Source organism: Papaver somniferum, chromosome 1, assembly GCF_003573695.1.
Source record: "Papaver somniferum cultivar HN1 chromosome 1, ASM357369v1, whole genome shotgun sequence".
Classification (NCBI taxonomy): domain Eukaryota; kingdom Viridiplantae; phylum Streptophyta; class Magnoliopsida; order Ranunculales; family Papaveraceae; genus Papaver; species Papaver somniferum.
The window spans coordinates 7,404,967-7,423,921 of NC_039358.1; the positions used below are offsets into that span (position 1 = coordinate 7,404,967).

General features: G+C 38.7%; 1 protein-coding gene across 1 annotated transcript; it reads right to left on the reverse strand.

Annotated features, from left to right (window-relative positions):
• Window positions 1-11,500: 11,500 nt before the first annotated feature.
• LOC113311319 (serine--tRNA ligase-like) lies at window positions 11,501-12,438 on the reverse strand. Its single transcript, XM_026560394.1, has 3 exons — window positions 12,388-12,438; window positions 11,959-12,138; window positions 11,501-11,846 (listed from the first exon to the last, which is right to left on the reverse strand). Exons 1-3 carry the CDS (start codon window positions 12,436-12,438, stop codon window positions 11,568-11,570), a joined length of 510 nt encoding a protein of 169 aa, XP_026416179.1. The 3' UTR covers window positions 11,501-11,567.
• Between the last annotated feature and the right edge of the window lie 6,517 nt (window positions 12,439-18,955).

An 18,955-nucleotide genomic window follows, 5' to 3' on the forward strand; every position in this document is an offset into this window, starting at 1 on the left:
CATTTATACTCTGACCACGGACACGGTAATTTCCCAATCACCTAATACACCATATCTCACACACCTTAGTTCAGATAAAATATGAGTTTTGAAGATAATATCTAGATTTATAAACTTCATTTGAACCACCATATCAAAAAACTCATGGTTACCCTATAAAAACTACTTTAGTTAACAACAAAATTTTGCCCGTCAGAATATTTCAGGAACGTTTCTCAGTTTTATAAAATATCAAAAAAAATACTTTTACAACTCCAAAAAATCTGAAATTTTACGTGGGTAACTATTAGGATGTCTACTACGTTGTCTCAAAAGGGTTCATCGAAATTCTTTCTAGGTTAAGAGATAAACTCGAAACTCTACAGCTGACCAAAAATTCGTTTTTGTTTTCACTCCACAATTAACAACCATGATTCACAAACCAACCAACCATTTTTGATTATTACAAATACTAATGTCTTAAGATTGTTGGGTGCAATAATCAAAAACAAGGAAAAATCAAATAAGCAAAAGTTATTGATACTTAGCTCCTTTATAATGGAAGTGATCGATTTGATGAAACAAATGAGCTCCCCATATCTCCGCAACAGCAACAAGGCAAAACTTTGTAAAAAACAGAGTGAGTCACGTGTTCAACACGTTGCCCTTAAGACATTAGCGCCCGGCTACACTCAAGAGTGATGCTATAGCCCTCACAGGACGGATATATGCAGGATAAAACACCCTAATACACCTACTACTAGCATATGTAGTAGATGCTTAACTTGAGCTTGGCAACTCCGAAAAAACCATAAAGGAAATTCCCGAAAAAACCATAAAGGAAAATCTCGAACGCTTGAGAAAACAATATAAAATATTTTTTCCCTTAGGGGTCCCTCTAAATATAGAGCAACCCCTTTCCCATAGATTTTACAAAAGTAGTAAATTTGTTTATATAATTGACAAATACAACTTAAGAAGAAAAACTCCCCAATGTGGGACTAAAAGGTTTATATAGTTTCTTAAAACTACTAAAATTGGAAACTCCACAATGTGGGACTAAAAAATTTCATTCACAAAAGAAAACAATAAATTAGAGTTTTTTATTAAAACTTAAAAAAAAAATTCTTTTTTTATTAATCGTTTTCCAACAGAAACAAGATTCCTTAAAAAACCGAAAAATGCAAAAAAAAAAGAAAAAAAAAACTATGAATTTCTGCTTGTAACTAGAGAGAATGCAGAATTTGGATAAAGTAGTACAGTATCGAAAAAAGAAAATTCATCAATTGCTGAAAGAATTTCTATATTCTATAATTTAGTGAGCTAACCTCACAATCCCACTGTTTGTTGGTCTGAATGAAATATCGGTCACTTGTCAGAAGCAACAAATGCTGCCAGGAAACTAATACTGATTACGAAATATCCTGACTGAGAATAGATGGATACTTTGCTGTCCTTGGCATATCGGTATGGATGATACAAGTCATTTTTTGTCCTACCTATCTTTAAGTGAGCCAAAATCAAAATCTAGTCTAATCAATCACTCGTTGAAATTTGATGGCCTAAAAAAAATTGCATTCGATCATGCATATATATCAAGAGGGGGTATACAGGGATTTCATTTGTTCGCATATACAGGGATTCATTTATTTTGCGGATTTTATTGTTCACAAACTTTAAGAACTTTAAGAGGGGCTATGGGTATACAAAATTTGGAACAATTTTAACATTTTCATGTTAACCAATTTATAACTAACATAACTAACTGTTGGGGGTACCGTTAATGTTTCTAGGGGTATATAAAGGAGCACCCATACAAAATTACTAACATTCAATAAAACGAGTTATGTATTGCCCCCTGGCCTTGTTGCTCACCCCATTGTTTACATAATCCTTTGTTCTCCAAGAATTATGACGCTGCTTAATTTTAAGCCATGCCGTAGGGTCTGCTTTTATATCTATGGCTGTGGGAACCAACGTAATATTAGGTCAGCAATTACGATGCTAATCCTTACGGGCTAGATATGTAAGCCTTATAAGCATACTAGGTTTCCTCAGTTCATTTCAGCCTCCTTTTGTAAAATTCATGAATAAACTTCACATAACTTTAGAGCCAAAACTGTTAGCTGTTTAATTTACACAACGAGGATTTTTCTCCCGGTGACCATTCATCAACCTAATCAATTCCACATTCATATTTCATTGTATCGGCAAGTCAATACAAAAAAAAAAAAAAAAAAAAAAAAAAAAAAAAAGCCATAGAAATGATGGGCCTAACAAAGTAACATGAAAGAAGAAGGTAAAACGGTCTACCTCCAGGTTTGATAGAGAGGTAAGCCTTGTAGGGCGAAATATCGGATAAAACTAAATTAACACAAAGAATAGAAATATTAGGCGAAGGGTAATCATGCGATAAGGAGAAAAACGTACGAAGAACGGCCCTGCGACTAAAATAGCACGACACCTACCATGAAGAGTACGAAGGAGCCATGCGAAAGAAAACGACATCTCCCAAAAGCCTGGTAAATAAGACAGAGTGAACCGAGATCACCTAGCAGAGATTTTGCACGTGAACTCAGTTGTCTGCTACCTTGATATTTGTGTATATAAGGATTCGAATAATGAAGAAAGAGAGGTCAGCCAAGTAGCAGAGAGAGTAATCACCTAGAAGAGAAACCATTTAGGGTTTGAGTTTTACTTATCATTTACATTGTTGTATGCTTGAACTTTGTGATAATTGAAAGAACCCTATACTCTCAATATATCAGTTTGTTTGAAGATCATATTTAGTGTCAAGAGGTATATAATATCATGAATGTTTGAGTTTATCTCCACGACTTAGATTTTGTGTTCTTATTATTTCATTGGGTGTAGTTGTGGGATTTTCCGCAACTATATTTTGGCGCTAGAAAAAGGGAGGATTATTCCCCACCTGGTAGTATTCAGTCAGAAATCATCATTTATTTCAGCTGGTTTATCATTTCATCACCATCATCATTCTCTGTCCATCATGAGAAAATCCAGATTTAACATTATCTGAAACCATCATCTTCCTGAAAGTTCACAACACCGCTCTAAAGATCCGGAAAGCAGCGTTCAAGAAAATCCATACTCTTTGCCTCATTGAGAAAAATCTCTCCCAAAGTTTTCCCGTTGACTGTTATCCATATCTATCAGGTGACAGAACTACAGGGATTATATCACCAAACAAAACTTCATAGCAACACAGAAAAGAAGAGTTAATGAAGAGAGAAGTGAAAAAATGACCAGAGAACGTCCTATTCGCAGAAACATGCAGTGGGTCAGAAAAGATGATAAAAGAAATGATAGGAAAACTGAAACCACAAGTGAACGAACGGAGACATCATCACCATGTGAGAACATGAAAGAAAGCTCGCGCAACTTAAATAAAGAGAAAAGGTATTAATTGTGGAACGAGTGAATCTTGCAGTCAAATATCGGTGATTGTTGATACTAAGCCCACAATCTGAAAAGAAAGATGCGAGAATATGAATTGGAGAAAGAATATGGGGAAATCTACAAGAGATACCGCAGAGTAAACAAGATCGCTGAAAGAGAACAGAGAGAAGCACGACTAAAAGAACAAATATGGCACGATGAACAAAGGCGTCTAGACATGAGGAGAGCAGCGCGAATGAGACGTTACGAGAAATGGAGAAGAGCGAATCAACACCGAGTATGGATAAGAAGAAATGATAAGGAACACCAACAATGTAATGCCATCGTCTCAAAATCGAGAAATGTAAAAGAATTTCATGATAAAGTACTAACGTGAATCTATAAATGCGACTACAATGGGGCAGAAATACATCCAAAGGAGGAAAGTCAACCCTTGAAAGAATGGCAGAAGCAGCCTATCACGTTTTGTGTGGAAGATGCTCCAAAGGGAGGAATACTACACGAAGAAAACTTGATCGTGACCTTGATAATGCAATCAGATCGCAGACACGAAGATAGTGCGATACCTCCCATGACAGTAGACAAGAGACTAGTCGACAGTGGAAGTTGTGTAGATGTATTATTTTATCATACGTTCAAGGCGATGGGATATAATGATTCAAATCTCTCACCAGCGGACTATGATATCTTTGGCTTCAATGGAATCGCAACAAAACCCAAAGGCGAAGTTACGATAACAATTCATGTCAATTCGCTAGAGACAGATGTAACATTTAGCGTTGTGGATGTAGATACCCTTATAACGCGATTATCGGGAGGCCTTGGATACACGGAGTCATAGGAATCGCGTCCACATTCCATCAGCGCATTCGCTTTCCCGTCCCTGACGGAATAGGAGAAGTCAAAGGAGATATTCTACAATCGAAGAAATGCAAAGACCTAAATGTGCGATATCAAGAAGGGCGAAAACAAAGAAAGAAAGATAAAGAGAAAAAAACGAAAGAAATAAAAAGGGAGAAAGAATTCCAAGTTTATATGGTGAGGGCGATAGAAAGGAAAGGGATTCCTAGTGAAATCTCCGAAAAGGAAGGCGATCATGTGCACCAGAGAGGGGAGCCAATACCAGAAGGAGAACGTGCACCAAATTTCACGGCTGAAAAGCCCATCAAAGACATTAACCTAGGAACTAAGGACGAGCCGAAGATGGTAATAGGAACCACGGTGGAGGAAGAAGAAGAAAAGAAACTCATTCAGTTACTAAAGGACTATCGAGACGTCTTCGCATGGAGTATAGGCGAGATGACTGACATAGATCCTTCTCTGGCATGCCATAGGTTAGCCATCAATCCAACGGCGAAGCCTGTTAGAAAAAGAATACGAAATATAGCAACAATGTATCATGAACAAATTTAGGTCGAGTTGCAAAAAATGATCGATTCATGGATTATTAGACCAGCAAAATATGCAGAATGGGTATCGAACATGGTCATAGTTCCTAAAAAGAATAAGAAGATCCGTATTTGCATTGACTTCACCGATTTGAACAAAGCATGCACCAAGGATAGCTATCCGCTACCAGATATCCCGCAGACTGTACAATCTGTCACCGGATGTGAATGAATATCGTTAATGGTTGGTTATTTATGGTACAACCGGATACCTTTAGCAGAGAAGGACCAGGAAAACACGACATTCTTCGCTCCAAGTGGTCTATACTGCTACAACCGAATGCCATTTGGGTTACGAAACACTGGAGCCACCTATCAGCGGAAGGTAGAAGAAGTGTTTAAACCTTGGATACCCACCACTTTGGAAATCTATGTTGACGACATGCTCGTAAAAATTAAAAAGTCGATTGATCATACAAAGGATCTAAAATAAATATTTGAGCAAATGTGGAAAATAAGGATGAAGATAAACCCGGCGAAGTGCATCTTCGGAGTCTCATCTGGGAAATTCCTGGGTTACATCGTTTCAAAAGAAGGAATTCAAGTAGATCCCAGCAACCATCAAGGATGTACAGAAACCAAATGGTTTGATTGCATCATTAGGAAGGTTCGTGTCACTATCATCCGACAAGTACAAAAGTTTCTTCAACATTCTAAAGAAAGGAAGTAAATTCGCATGGACACAAGAATGCGAGGTTGAACTACAGAGCATAAAAGATTATTTGGCCAACTTATCCATGTTACAAAAACCTGAATCGGGTGAACAGTTACTAATATACCTCGCGACGACGCCATATTCCCTCGGCGCCGTGTTACTGCGATCGGATCAAGGGGGTGAAAAAACCAATATTACATCAGCAAAACTTTCAACTCTGCCGAGCAAAACTACACAAAGATCGAGAAATTACTTCTCGCGCTAGTTTATGCGACCCAAAAGCTCCGTATTTACTTCCACGCGCATAAAGTCAAGGTACTAACCAGAACGCCTATTGAGTCGGTACTAAAATCCTTTAAAAGAGTGGGAAGAATTGAAAGATGGAATGTACCGATCGAGCAGTTCGGATTAAGTTACGAAGTCTTATCTTCACCAAAGTCCCAAGTGATAGAACACTTCATCGCAGAATTTCCTCTAGAATAAGACGACCCCGTGAATAAAATAATGGATGTTGACGAAGAACGTCCTGATCTAGAGGACCTACTCAAGGCGGACGACCCAAGAAGATGGGAAATATTTTTGGATGGGTAAGTAAACATTCAAGGCAATGGGATAGGGATCGTCTTTGTCTCACCAGCAGGGGAAAGAATAGACTATTGCTTTAGATTGGAACATGACACTACAAATAACGAAGCTGAGTACGAGGGGCCGTACATGGGTTAAGACTAGCAGTCGAGATGGGGTTGGAAGATGTCAGGCTTACTAGGGATTCGCAACTGGTCATTCGCCAAATGGATGGGAGGTACAAAATCAATGACGTTGCGCTACAAAGGTATTCACAACTAGTAAAGCAGTATACAGACCGCATCCCAAACGTCATCTGGAGACACATAGGCCGGAAAAACATATACACCCCGATGCTCCTGCGGTCATTACATCAATGATAGTAAATTCAGAAACAAGATTCATTCGCATTGATCGTCTGATGCAACCATATATAGACACCAGGGGGCATGCTGTATAAACCATGGAAATGGAACATGATACCCCAGATGCTGGAAACCCCGATTGGAGAACCTAAATTAAAAAGTATCTGCAAGACGGAGAGGTTCCACGCGACAGATTAGAGGCACATAAACTCAAGAGCATAGCTACAAACTACGAATTGAGAGATGGAGTGTAATACAAAAGATCTTTGACTTCTTTTGAGATGTCTATCATCTGAAGAGGGCATTGAAATTATGAAGGCTATACACTATGGGGACGCCGGAAATCATAGCGGAACAAGATCTTTGACACTCAAGACTAGAGTACAGGGTTATTACTGGCCTTACATGCAAGAAACTTCAAAGGACATCGCCACTAAGTGCGAAGAATTCCAAAGATATGGGAAGCGTATTCATGCTCCAGGAAGGACCTTGTTTTGTGCTAAGTGTCTGGACCTTCACAAAATGGGTCCTAGATATAGTATGACACCTAGTTCCAGGTAGCAAATAGCGAAGGTTCTTAATCGTAGCAACTGATTATTTCACGAAGTAGGTCGAAGTAAGGGCGACATAGCATATCAGGGACTCTGATGTTTTCTACTTCATATTCGAACAAATCATTTGCAGATTTGGGATACCAGTGCAGTTAGTGTCGGACAATGGGAAGCAATTTGAAGGACATAAAATCGCCATGTTTCTCAACGCATTCAAGATCCAGAGTGGGAAATCAACTCCACTATATCTTCAAAGCAATGGTCAGGCCGAGGAAACCAACAAAACCTTGGCAGATATTCTAAAGAAGAAACTTGATGGCCACCATAAGGGATGGTGAGAAAAACTCCATAATATTTTGTTGGCGTACAATACAACTCGACGCGAAGCCACCGGAATGTATCCCTTTTGTCTAACATATGGTGTCGAAGCTGTACTGCCGACAGAAGTCATCATACCAAACACTAAGCGCGAAGCTTTGTAAAGGAACTTGAACAAGATCTTATTCTAGCAAAGCTTGACGATGTAGAACAAGATAGATAAGTCGCACTACAACACATGGTTAACTATAACATAAGACTGTCTCGGGAATACAATAAAAAGGTTAAGTCAAGGCGTTTCAACGTAGGAGACATTGTGTTGCGCGAACTCCCACCATACCAGAGGGAGTCAGGAGGAAAACTTGCGAAGAACTGGGAACGACCTTATATCGTGAAGAGCATCGTCGAAAACGGGGAATATGAACTCACTGACAAATATGGAGAGCATACACTATCCCTGAATCAATAAGATGTACAATCAAAGAAGGATAAGATGCACCCGATAATTCTTTACAAGAAATACAATGCAAGTTCTTCTGATAAGCAAACAAGCAAAAGGCAAAATAAAAGCAACGCAACAAAGCAACAATAAATTTCGTAAGACCTTAATAGGGGGAAGCAAAATATTATTAAAACCTCTACTTAGGGAGGCTGGGAATACAGTTATGGCGTGTCAACTTAGTTGGTACAAACTGTGCGACCAGAGGACTGCACAGTGTGTGTAAGAGGCAACTCTTAAGCCCTAACGCACGTCATAGCTGGTGTATCCTAGGACAATTATTTATTGGGGTGAAAGAAAATCCCATCCACTGGAGGCCACTGAGAACGAACCACTAAGCGAATAAGATCTTCGGTATGGGTGTAAAAGCAGACCAGTGGAATAGAAGATGGCCTGAAATGTGATACACTCGGTCCAACAAACCCCACTTAGGGTGTGATCTCATGACTATTAAGCCACTTAGGCGAAAATCATGAGATTACGACAACACTGGTCGTTGAATAACCGGATGGGAGGAGCTCAACCAAAATGGTTAGGGGAGGCTTCCTTGAAGGGGGGATTCAGGGGAATATAAATGGACGACACCATCCAGTAGGGAGCTGAATTGTGTCAAAGACGGCAATGTGTTGGGGCTCTTTACTCACGGGAGTATTTAGGACTGGTATATTATCGCAGAAAAACCCTGTGGAGGTAAGAATACTAACACGGTTAAGGAGATATCAATGGCCAATGACTCGTAAGAGCACATGGAACTGAGATTTCGTCGCCCAACAGGTGGAAGACCCTACCCAAGGCGACCATAAGTCCTTTAAAGTTCTATGTGGGCAAGACGGTAAGACCTTACTTATGACGCAGTTAAGACCTCCAAAAGTCGCACAAATACAAGCAATCTAAAGAGCACGAATGAGGCGTGGAAAGGAAGCACTCAGGTAGAAAGGAAACCCGCTCCTCTTGAGATAAGTATACAGATTTTGACATTTTAACAATTCAAGCATGCCATGAAAATTTAATTCACATAGCATGACAAGAAGAACATAACCACGTCTTCGCATACCATGCTTCACATTCATATATATAGAGATTTTCTTTGCATACATAAAGTCTTAACTTAATATTCATACTCGCAAGAATTTAAAATCCCTCGCTATAAATTTACACTCTTCTATCTTAAGAACATAATCTGACCTATGCAAACACCATTCGCATGAGAAAATTAAGGTCCCCTGAGGAAGTAGAAAGTAGAGACAGGAAGGGGAGTAATGCTTCCCACCTCCTCAGAAAAAAAAAACAACCACAACTATATTTCGCGCAACGCCACATGCACGAAACAGTTAAGACTCAAAATTTCAAGTAACTTTAGAAGTTCGAATACATGTCCATTCCCAAGATAAAAATGCAGGAAAGCAGTACAGTGTAGCGATGTATAAACAAAGAGGAAGACATAAAACATGCAAATTAAAGCTTCTTCCCGCAAACTGAAGTCTCCTCCGCCTTGGACCATCTTCGAATAACCTCACCTCCAGCAACACATCAAATCCACCAGAGTAATTGGGATCAGTATCAAGACGCGAGCAACAAAGCAAGCCCTCCCAACAGAAACTATTAGCCGTTCCGAAGAGTGACAAGAGGTGACTCCAGGCTCAAAGCGCGAACCACAGCAGAGTAGATCCTTCTGACAGAATCGGTGGATAGGCCTTTCCGAAGAGTAACCCGAGAATCAAATTGGGCACTGAACAATTTAGAGCAGATACCGTCATGCTTAGAATACAGAAAGGCATCCAAAAAGAAGGTCCCCAGTCATGATGAAAACTTCTTATAGAATCCCTTATCAAGCTACTGAAAAATCCAGATCAGTAGGAAGAAAGAAACATTAAATTAAGAAGTTTCTTTTCCCGCGATGCTTCATTTTAAGCCATGCTGTGAAGGTCTTTTTCCTTATTGCTGTCGAAACCAACATAGAATACGGTCAGTTTAAGTGTATAATTCAGCGATTCCGATCAGTCATAAGAAAAGTATGATCCGTTAGATCAACAAATCAATGGCCGTCATTTAACCCTAGTCTGAACGGGTTAGATCTGTAAGCCTTTATAAGTAGAATTAGGTTTCTTCATTTCATTTCACCCCTCATCTATGTTGTGATAGAACAACAGTTTCCAAACCCTAACCCTAAAAATCAACTCCAACTACAACAACTTGTCTCTCACAATGATTTTTCCTCTCACAAATGTAACATGTATTTAATATAAGTCTCTTACAAATTTTTAGATTGTTTTCTTAATTATGGAGACTTTCTTTTTCATCATCAATCTTCTTTTTTCCATAGGGGTCTTCGGTCGAATTTACTTCACAACTTTGGTGTTTTTTTGTTGTGCGGCAGGAGGATTTTTTTATTTGAAACCACCATTAAATGCTTCCCAATGCTACAAGTCTGGTTTTCGATTTTAGTGAAAGATTAATAAAAAAAAATTATTTATTTAATCCAGCAATGATACACACACCGAACCCAGCTCCGGCGATCTGTACCGTGAGAAAATTTACAGGGGTGGGGTTAAAGGTGGGGCCCACCACCTTTTTTTTCTCTCACACCAATGATACACACACCGAACCCAGCTCCGGCGATCTGCATATCGCGGGAGATTTCCGCTGGAGGATTATTTACGACTAATTTAAGAATTTCTCTTGTTTTCTATGTGCTTGTATTCTGGTCAATAGATAGATTGTTACTTTACTCGTATCTACTTGCATAGATCTAATACCTGCATCAGAATTTCGTAATAGTTTTTTGTTTGTTTCATGCATCTACATTTACTGAAAATGAACATGTACTTGTTAAAATTTGAGTGAGTTGCAGACGATTATGTACAAACCGGGAGTGGCAAAGTAGGCACAATGGGTGCTGTTTCATTTGGTGGTTTCCTTTGGAACGGATCATTTTCCCCAAATTTTACTGCATCATAAAAATGTTGGTGCTGTGATAAACGTTCAGGTTTAGAACGAAGGAAGAACTGATATGGAAGAATAGATTGACTCTGCTGGGACTACTTTATCGTGATCTGATGGTAAAGTAGTACGATTACAAAAATTCCCATCTTTTTCCTTTGTTTAAGAGTACGATTTTCTTTGAGTACTGCAGAAGAAAAGTTCCCTAGGCTTCTTTTCCTTGTGGGAAGCTTGGAAACACAATGAAAAAACAATTTCATTCTGCAATTTTACATAATGTGCAATTGAACAGACTGCCAAAGGTAGAAGAGGCGACGGAAGATGGGTTGTTTCAGCTGGAAATACTTCCAGATCTGGTATTTATAAGCATGGAAAGAAATGAATGGGGCAGAAATGTATTGAGCTAGCAAAACAGATATGGCGGTAGTTTCCGCACTGCAAGCTCAAGACTTACCGAGGAAAGCTAATACCGTTTGTTTTTTGCCAACTCTACAGGTCAGATGTCTAATGGTTTGCTTTTTAATTTTTCTTTGATGTCCGACCGGTTCATACCTCTTTGCATCATAACTTAAATTAGAGTTAGACAAAAAATGCCGAAACAGACAACAAGAATCATAGAATTCGCAGAAGTAATCCTTACGAATTAAGTACTTAACAATTAAGATTAGCAGTAAACATGAAAAATGCCAAAAATTAAATTGGGCTGATTACAAAGTATCCTAGCTGAGATTAGATGGATCCTTTGCTGGCCTTGGCTTGCTCCTAGATGTTGCTATCGGTGACACAAGTAACTTTTGGCTTACCGCAAAACCAAAATCTAGTCGTCAATCATGGCCTAAAAAGAATGGCATACAGTACAACCATGCATATAAAACCAACATTCAGTAAAACGAGTAATTTATTTCCTTTAGGCCTTGTTACCAAAACTGGCCCTTTTCCTGCTTCTCTTGAAGGTCGGCCCTGAAACGGGATGAATGGTTGTAAAGCTGTCGGAATCTCAACACCATCTTCCTGCTGATAATTTTCAAGGATGCAACAAAGGGTCCTCTCTGTTGCTGTTAGGGTTGAGTTTAGCAGGTGACAGTATTGTTTCCCTTGTTCATTGCTCTGCAACAAATATTTTTCAATAAGAAACTTTCAACACAAATATCAAGTCGAGTGTAGCCTAATCACAATGAGAAAGCTTCATCAATAACAAAATACAATAAAAAGAATATACCTTTTTCTGCCCAAATCGAATTTCCAATTTTCTAGACTGGAAGTGGGTACAGTTTGAGCATGAAACCAGCTCTCTGTATGCATTTGAGGCAGGGAAATGTTCTTCCAGATCGTACTTCTTTGCAGCTGCATCATTCAAAGCACCCGAAACAATGGAAACAACTCGATAGGGCAAGTTCAGCTGTAACAAAAGAATAATAACACATTATCATTGTGCAATAATAATCCATGATCAGAGTTTTTAATCATTTCCTCATGCATTTCCCAGGAGTCGGTACCATTTGGGCTGGTCATGCAAAACTGTTCTACCTTCTCAAACTGATGAACTCTATAAATACCCAAAGTATCTCGACCATGTGTGATAAATTAAAGATTTGAGATGTATTGACACTTTAACTGATAAATTATGTGTGGTACAGGACCGCACTACGAGGACGGTGATTGGTGTAGGTGATGAACGAGACGGGTCTATATCTTCCATAGTGGAACGCTCATTACTGCAAATCGAGTGTCTGCTGGAGAAGATTATTGTTTATGGCATAGACGTTTAGGTGATGCGTCTAATAAGGTGGTTTCTTTACTTCCGGGTATGAATAAAGTTGATTGTTGGAAATTTTTTAATGAACCATGTGATATTTGCTTTTAAAGCTAAACAAACTCGGACTAGTTTTCCGGTTAGTGAGAATAAAGCGGATGACTTCTTCAATTTAGTTCATTGTGATGTATGGGGTCCTTATCGTACTCCATCTTCTTGTGGTGCACATTATTTTCTTACCATAGTGGATGATTACTCTCGTTGTGTTTGGGTTTATTTGATGGCACATAAAACTGAGGTCGTGCAAAATTTTCGGAGTTTTTGTGCTATGGCGAAGACACAATTTGATAGTTAATGGTATAGAATTTCTTCCATTAATTCCTTTCTTTATTGAACAGGGTATAGAATTTCAAACTTCATGTGTTGATACACCACAACAAAACGGGCGAGTTGAACGCAAACATCGTCATATATTGAATGTGGCACGTGCTTTACGATTTCAAGCCAATTTACCTCTTCGATTTTGAGTTGAGTGTATTTTAAGTGCTACTCATATTATTAATCGTACGCCTACTCCCTTGCTCAATGGGAAAACTCCATGTTAATTGTTGCATAAGAAGCCTCCTATTTATACTCATATTCGAGTATTTGTATGTTTATGTTATGCAAGTTTTGTTCCTCGGGATCGTAATAAGTTTAATCCACGAAGTCGAAAATGTATTTTTATTGGTTATCTTCATGAAAAAAAGGGTTGGCGGATATTTAATTTGGAAACCAAACAATTTTTTATGTCTTGTGACGTAGCTTTCTTTTAAAACAAATTTCCTTATGCAACTGCCTCCTTAGATGATAATAGTGAGGTTAATAATAATGAAGAATATCGTGTGGGGTTGGATGACTGCACAGTAATCCCTGCAGAGCATTCCATTTTATTGTCGCCTAGCAACACTCAGCAATCATCCGGTTCAGGACAGACAAGTGGAGTGACAGAAACTGCTCTGCCAGGCGTGTCAGGTACTAATAGTGGTGAAGGACAGACAAGTGGAGTGACAGAAACTGCTCGGCCAGGCGTGTCAGTTATTAATAGTGGTGAACCAGGAGTATCAGTTGGTGATAGGAGTTCAACGGACGTACGGAAAGTTACATGTGGTGAAGAAACTTGCACAGTCACATGTAGTGACAGAAGTTTAACAGGCCTAATGATGTGTCGTACAGCAGAGACAAGTGACATTAGTGGGGTGTCAGTACAGCAGATTCCTTTGCTTAATAGCAGACAAGAGAATTTTGTCTCATCTGAAGGATCTTTTCAGAACGTGACAAAAGAGACATCTTCAAGTAGTGGAACAGTCACATTATCACTTAACATTTTGGATCCACTTTCTTCCGTTCGGTCTCGGTATGTGTCAGATGACACAGTTATCTCGTCTGACGATATAGCTACACAGAAAGTTACCTCTTCGATTTCAAGCAGAGGTAGCTTTTGATGAACCCTGAACCCCTATTGGTGATAATTCAGATCAGGCAGTTAGACTAAGTATTCGGGCTCGGGTTCCTAATACTAAGTTGAAGGATTATGTTTGTAATACTGTCAAAGCTATAGACCCTGGCTCCTCCACTCATCGACGTCTTCAGGTACGCCTTATCCCATAACTAATTATGTGTCTTGTGCAATTTTTTCTACTAATCATACTCGTTTTTTGGATGCAATTACTACTCTTAAAGAACCTACCAGTTATGCTGAAGTTGTTCGTCTTCCTTGTTGGCGTGTAGCTATGGCCAAGGAAATTGGTGCTCTTGATAAGAATGACACGTTATCTATTACTAATTTTCCGCCAGGTAAGAAGGCTATTGGTTGTAAATGGGTTTACAAAGTTAAATATAATTCTGATGGTAGTGTCGAGCGTATAAGGCTCGCCTGGTCGTTCTCGGTAATAGACAAGTTGAAGGGGTGGATTATCATGAAACATTTTCTCCCGTATCTAAAATGGTTTCTTTAAGAACATTTTTAGCAGTCGCAGTTGCTCGTGATTGGGAGTTGCATCAAATGGATTTTCACAATGCTTTTCTACATGGGGATCTTGATGAGGAAGGATATATGCAACTTCCTCCAGGATATTCAACAAAAACTCCTGGTAAAGTGTGTCGACTTCATAAATCTCTGTATGGTCTTCGTCAAGCTTCTCATAATTGGTTTGCTAAGCTTGCAGGTGCTCTCAAGACTTTTGGGTTTGTTCAGTCTTATGCCGATTATTCTCTATTTACCCTCGACGAGGTGAGAATTCTATTAATGTACTTGTTTATGTGGATGATTTAATTATTGCTGGGAACAATTCGGCTGCTATTACGGCATATTTAATCCGTTGTTTTCATATGAAAGATTGAGAAATCTCAAGTATTTTCTTGGTATTGAAATGTCTCGGGGAGCTGATGGTCTGTTTTTATCTCAACGAAATTACACATTGGACATTTTTTCTGAGACTGGTATTCTTGGAGCCAAACCAGCTGCTTCACCCATTGATCAACATCATCGGTTAGCTATTGATGATGGGCCTTTATATTCTGATTCATCCCAGTATCGTCGGCTTATTGGACGTTTGATTTATTTGACCATTACGCGTCCTGAATTGTCTTACTCAGTGCACGTATTGATAGACGCATTTATGTGTCTAATGTATCTCAATTGTATATAGTGTTAGTGCTCGATTCTATACTTATTTGGTTATTTTATTTATTTGTAGGTGTTTTTAGAAGAATAAGGATTTGCGGCGAAATTGGCTGAAAATGCGGCGTTTGGACCTCCGTTGATAGAGTACCGGAAGCGCCCCAGAAGTGTACCGGAAGTACCCCAGAAATACCCCGGAGGAACCCCGAAAAAAGTGCGGAAAATGCCCCAGAGGACACTTGCTATACGAACCCTTGATTTTGGATAAGGGGTAACCTAATTACTAAGGGGTGACCCATTTCCAGGCAGCTGCTAAAGGGACACCAGGACTGGTTAGGGGGTAACCCATCTTCAACATTTGAAACGTAAAATTTGGCGGGAAACTAGTTCTCACGCCTGGAAGATTTTCGATATAATTGTTTGGGTAGTTTTAAGGAGATTAAAGGGCTGGAAATGTTTGGGCTTATTCTATGGACTTATAGGAAGCTAACAGGGGTGATTTGAAGGACCATAATTGATCGTGTGGAGCAAAACAGAGCCGTGAGTCATTACGGGTTCTGTTTGATTTTATCTATAGAAGTTACGTGGCCAAAATATCTTGTATTGGATTGCTGCTCTATCTTAGGGAGTTTTACAACCAACAGCCGCGTAGAAGAGAGTTTGACAGGAAAAGAAATACCAGATAAAGACCGTGACCTGCAGAGAAAGAAAGAGATATTTCCTTGAGATTTAACCGTGAGGTTACATATAAATAGACTCGGGATAGGTCAAAGAAAGGGGATCAAGAGTTTTTGGGTCAATAGAATCGTAGAGAGAGGCTGCAGGAGGAAGAACAAGAAGCCGCAGGAAAACTTTCCTGCTGCTGCTGCCATTAAAGGTGCTCAAGAACACGAAGAACAGACGCTCCAGAACCGTCGTTCTTCAACAGTGCAAGCAGCAGCAGCAATCTGTCGTTGTACAACAGCAGCAGAGTACTATCGTTCTTTTCTGGACGTGTTTTGTGAGTCTCAAAACTACTATTTTATAACTTTTGACTCTTTTAATCACACTTTGAGCTTTGAATTAATATGTTGAGTGTGTGATTGATATGAATATATAAACCCCAATACTGGGATGATGGAGGAAACCATTCTTTATGCATGAATAATTTTTTATTTAATTCTTTTATGACTATTTGCATTATTATGAATTGAATTATGATTTTTCTTAATCATTTTTGATTTCATTTGATGGTTTATGCTTGGGACTAATCCTTTTGATAGGCCATGCTTAAGATTTACACTTAATATTTTTAAAATCTATTTTGGCAAATAAAGAGTCGATGTTTAGAAGCTATAACTGTTTAGAATAAATACATGAATCGCATGAGTATAAGAATTTGTGAAATCCTGAGTCCTAGTATCTCTTGATCTTGTGACAATTTTGTATATATTTTTGTTTTTAAATCTATTCAAGTCCAAGCAACAAATCCGTATTTACCGCAATCGAATTACTACAACAAAATGGCGCCGCCGACGCGGACTTGTATATAGATTTGTTTTTAGGTTTATTATTTTATTTTATTTTTTTACTATTATTTGTTCCTTTTTACGTTTCTTTTTGTATCTTTGATTTACAGGTTCGAAGTGGAATACTAAGGACTTGGGAACAAAAAGCTTAAAGCTAAAAGCTAAAAGAGAAGAAAGAAAAAAATAGACATAATATTTTTTTTAGGATTTAATTTTTATTATTATTTTTTTTTTTGTATATAGCTTTTATTTATTTATTTATAATTTGTAAATAGGCTTTATTTGTCATAATTTTTGTAATTTTTTGGATTTTTTTTCATTTGGACTTTATTCTGGACTTTGGACATTATTTTTAAAACCCTACGGAAGGGTTATAAATTAAAAAAATAAATAAATACAAATTGTTTGCAGGGAAGGATGACGATTACTATATCGTCTCGGCCCCTCGGGTTCGCACACGGCATAGGAGTCGTGGCCCGACTCGACGACAACGGTTCATCGCCCGTCTGGTACGGGAGGTAAGTCCAATCGAAACACCCGCGAATCTCCTGCAAGCGGGTTACTGTCTGCCTTAAGGTGATAATTGTTTGAGGACGAACCGGACTGTCTTTATTTTCCTAGTAAAGGGCAAGGCCTGGCCTAAACAAGATAAGAGTTCGGATTTCATCACCGTTCCCTTCTTTCCCGCCTTAGGAAAACGAAACCTAATGCGAACCCAAGCTTAAAATTTGGAATAGAACGAGACCGATAGGGTAACGAGCTTAAATAGGAAACTCGTTCGAAAAATATTGGTTGCTATTTAAGCACACTCCAAAGTTCATGATGGTTTCTGTGAGTTGAATGCGTGACTGCGCCGCCTTGTGATAGCGGTGAGGCCTTGGGTATCAAAGCTCCACTGAGCTTCCCTCGCCTCAATTCAACTTACTTTGACTCGGATTGATTCCAGAGGGGTCTGCTCAAATTGCAACGAATTCCTTTTCGAAGGAATAGAAGCTGGTCTAGAAACAATCTAAGTGGAGCCATCATGCTTTTTGTTTGCTAGAAATCTTTAGGTTTGCTTTGGTGGAGTCGAGTCGGCCTTGTTTGTGATTGCGTAGAATTCCCCTGCAATTAAGAATGTCGAACTGGTATGATAGAAGCCAATACAATGAATATCGACCTGAATTTGAATATGGACATCATCAGTATTATGACCATAGTGAGAATAGTGGCTGGGGGCGCCAACCTTTTCAAGGTTATGGTTCATACCATGGTCAGCCCAATTACTATCCGCACGTGCATCAGTCTTACGAGCAAGAAGATTATAGTACTAGTTCTTCGTCTCTAGAGGATACAATCAAACTATTGAAAAGTAGTCCTTTTTATGATCCTTCTGATAATTCCTCTTTACTAGAGTCAACACGTAAGTTAGCTGAGTCGACGCGTAAGTTAGCTGATATGAATAGTATAATTATAGACGACAGAACTACAATAATGAGTGAACCTTCTTTAGAATACCACCTCAAGAGGATAGCTGAGACGAACGAAAGAATTGCTCGAAATTACTTGAATTGCCAATATAATGTATCCAATAATACCCTTGAGAATGAAGATAGTTATTTACATAATCAAGATAACAAGGTTAGAATTGGTAGCACTACTTGTTTTGATGAGGTTCGATCTTTTTCATGTTATAATGATGATTATGATAAGGATAGTATTGATGAAGAACATGAAATATGTAGGAATAGTGATCAGGAAGCTAGTAATCCAATTGAGCTTTATAATGATTATATTATTTCTAGTTCAAATCCAAATAATTATTATGATTATTCACCTATTCAAAAGGACGAGGATTTGATTAGGGATTCCACCGTTTTAGACGATATAGTTTTTCCTGTTTACGAATCCGATAAAGGTTTAGAGGAACCGGTTTATCTTGAGACTACTGTTTTCGAGTCGAACGATTTAGAAACTGTAATCAATGATGGTTTCGAGGAACGGTTTTACCCTGAGAATACTGTTTCAGAGTCGTACGATTTAGAAACAATAGTCTTAGATGAAATCGTAGAGATTAATGAGGATACACCGCAAGATTACAACTTAGAAGAATCAATTGCCCATTTTCAGGAATCTGATGACCTAGAAATTAGGGAGATTGTGGCTAGTCTAACTAGAGACACTGAAAACTCTAAGTTTGGGGGTGATTATCACTTTCCTAGTGCTTTACCTTTAACTCTCAGAAAGTCGCCTCACATAGGACTTGATATCCATGCCTCAACCATCTTACAAGATTATCTTCATACTAGGTTTC

Coding starts and splice junctions, on each gene's coding strand:
- LOC113311319 (XM_026560394.1), bottom strand. CDS start 12,438: ATGGAAGATATAGACCCGTCTCGTTCATCACCTACACCAATCACCGTC. Junction 12,139..12,387: donor CTACACCAATCACCGTCCTC/GTAGTGCGGTCC, acceptor CTTTTGTTACAG/CTGAACTTGCCCTATCGAGT. Junction 11,847..11,958: donor TTCGATTTGGGCAGAAAAAG/GTATATTCTTTT, acceptor TATTTGTTGCAG/AGCAATGAACAAGGGAAACA.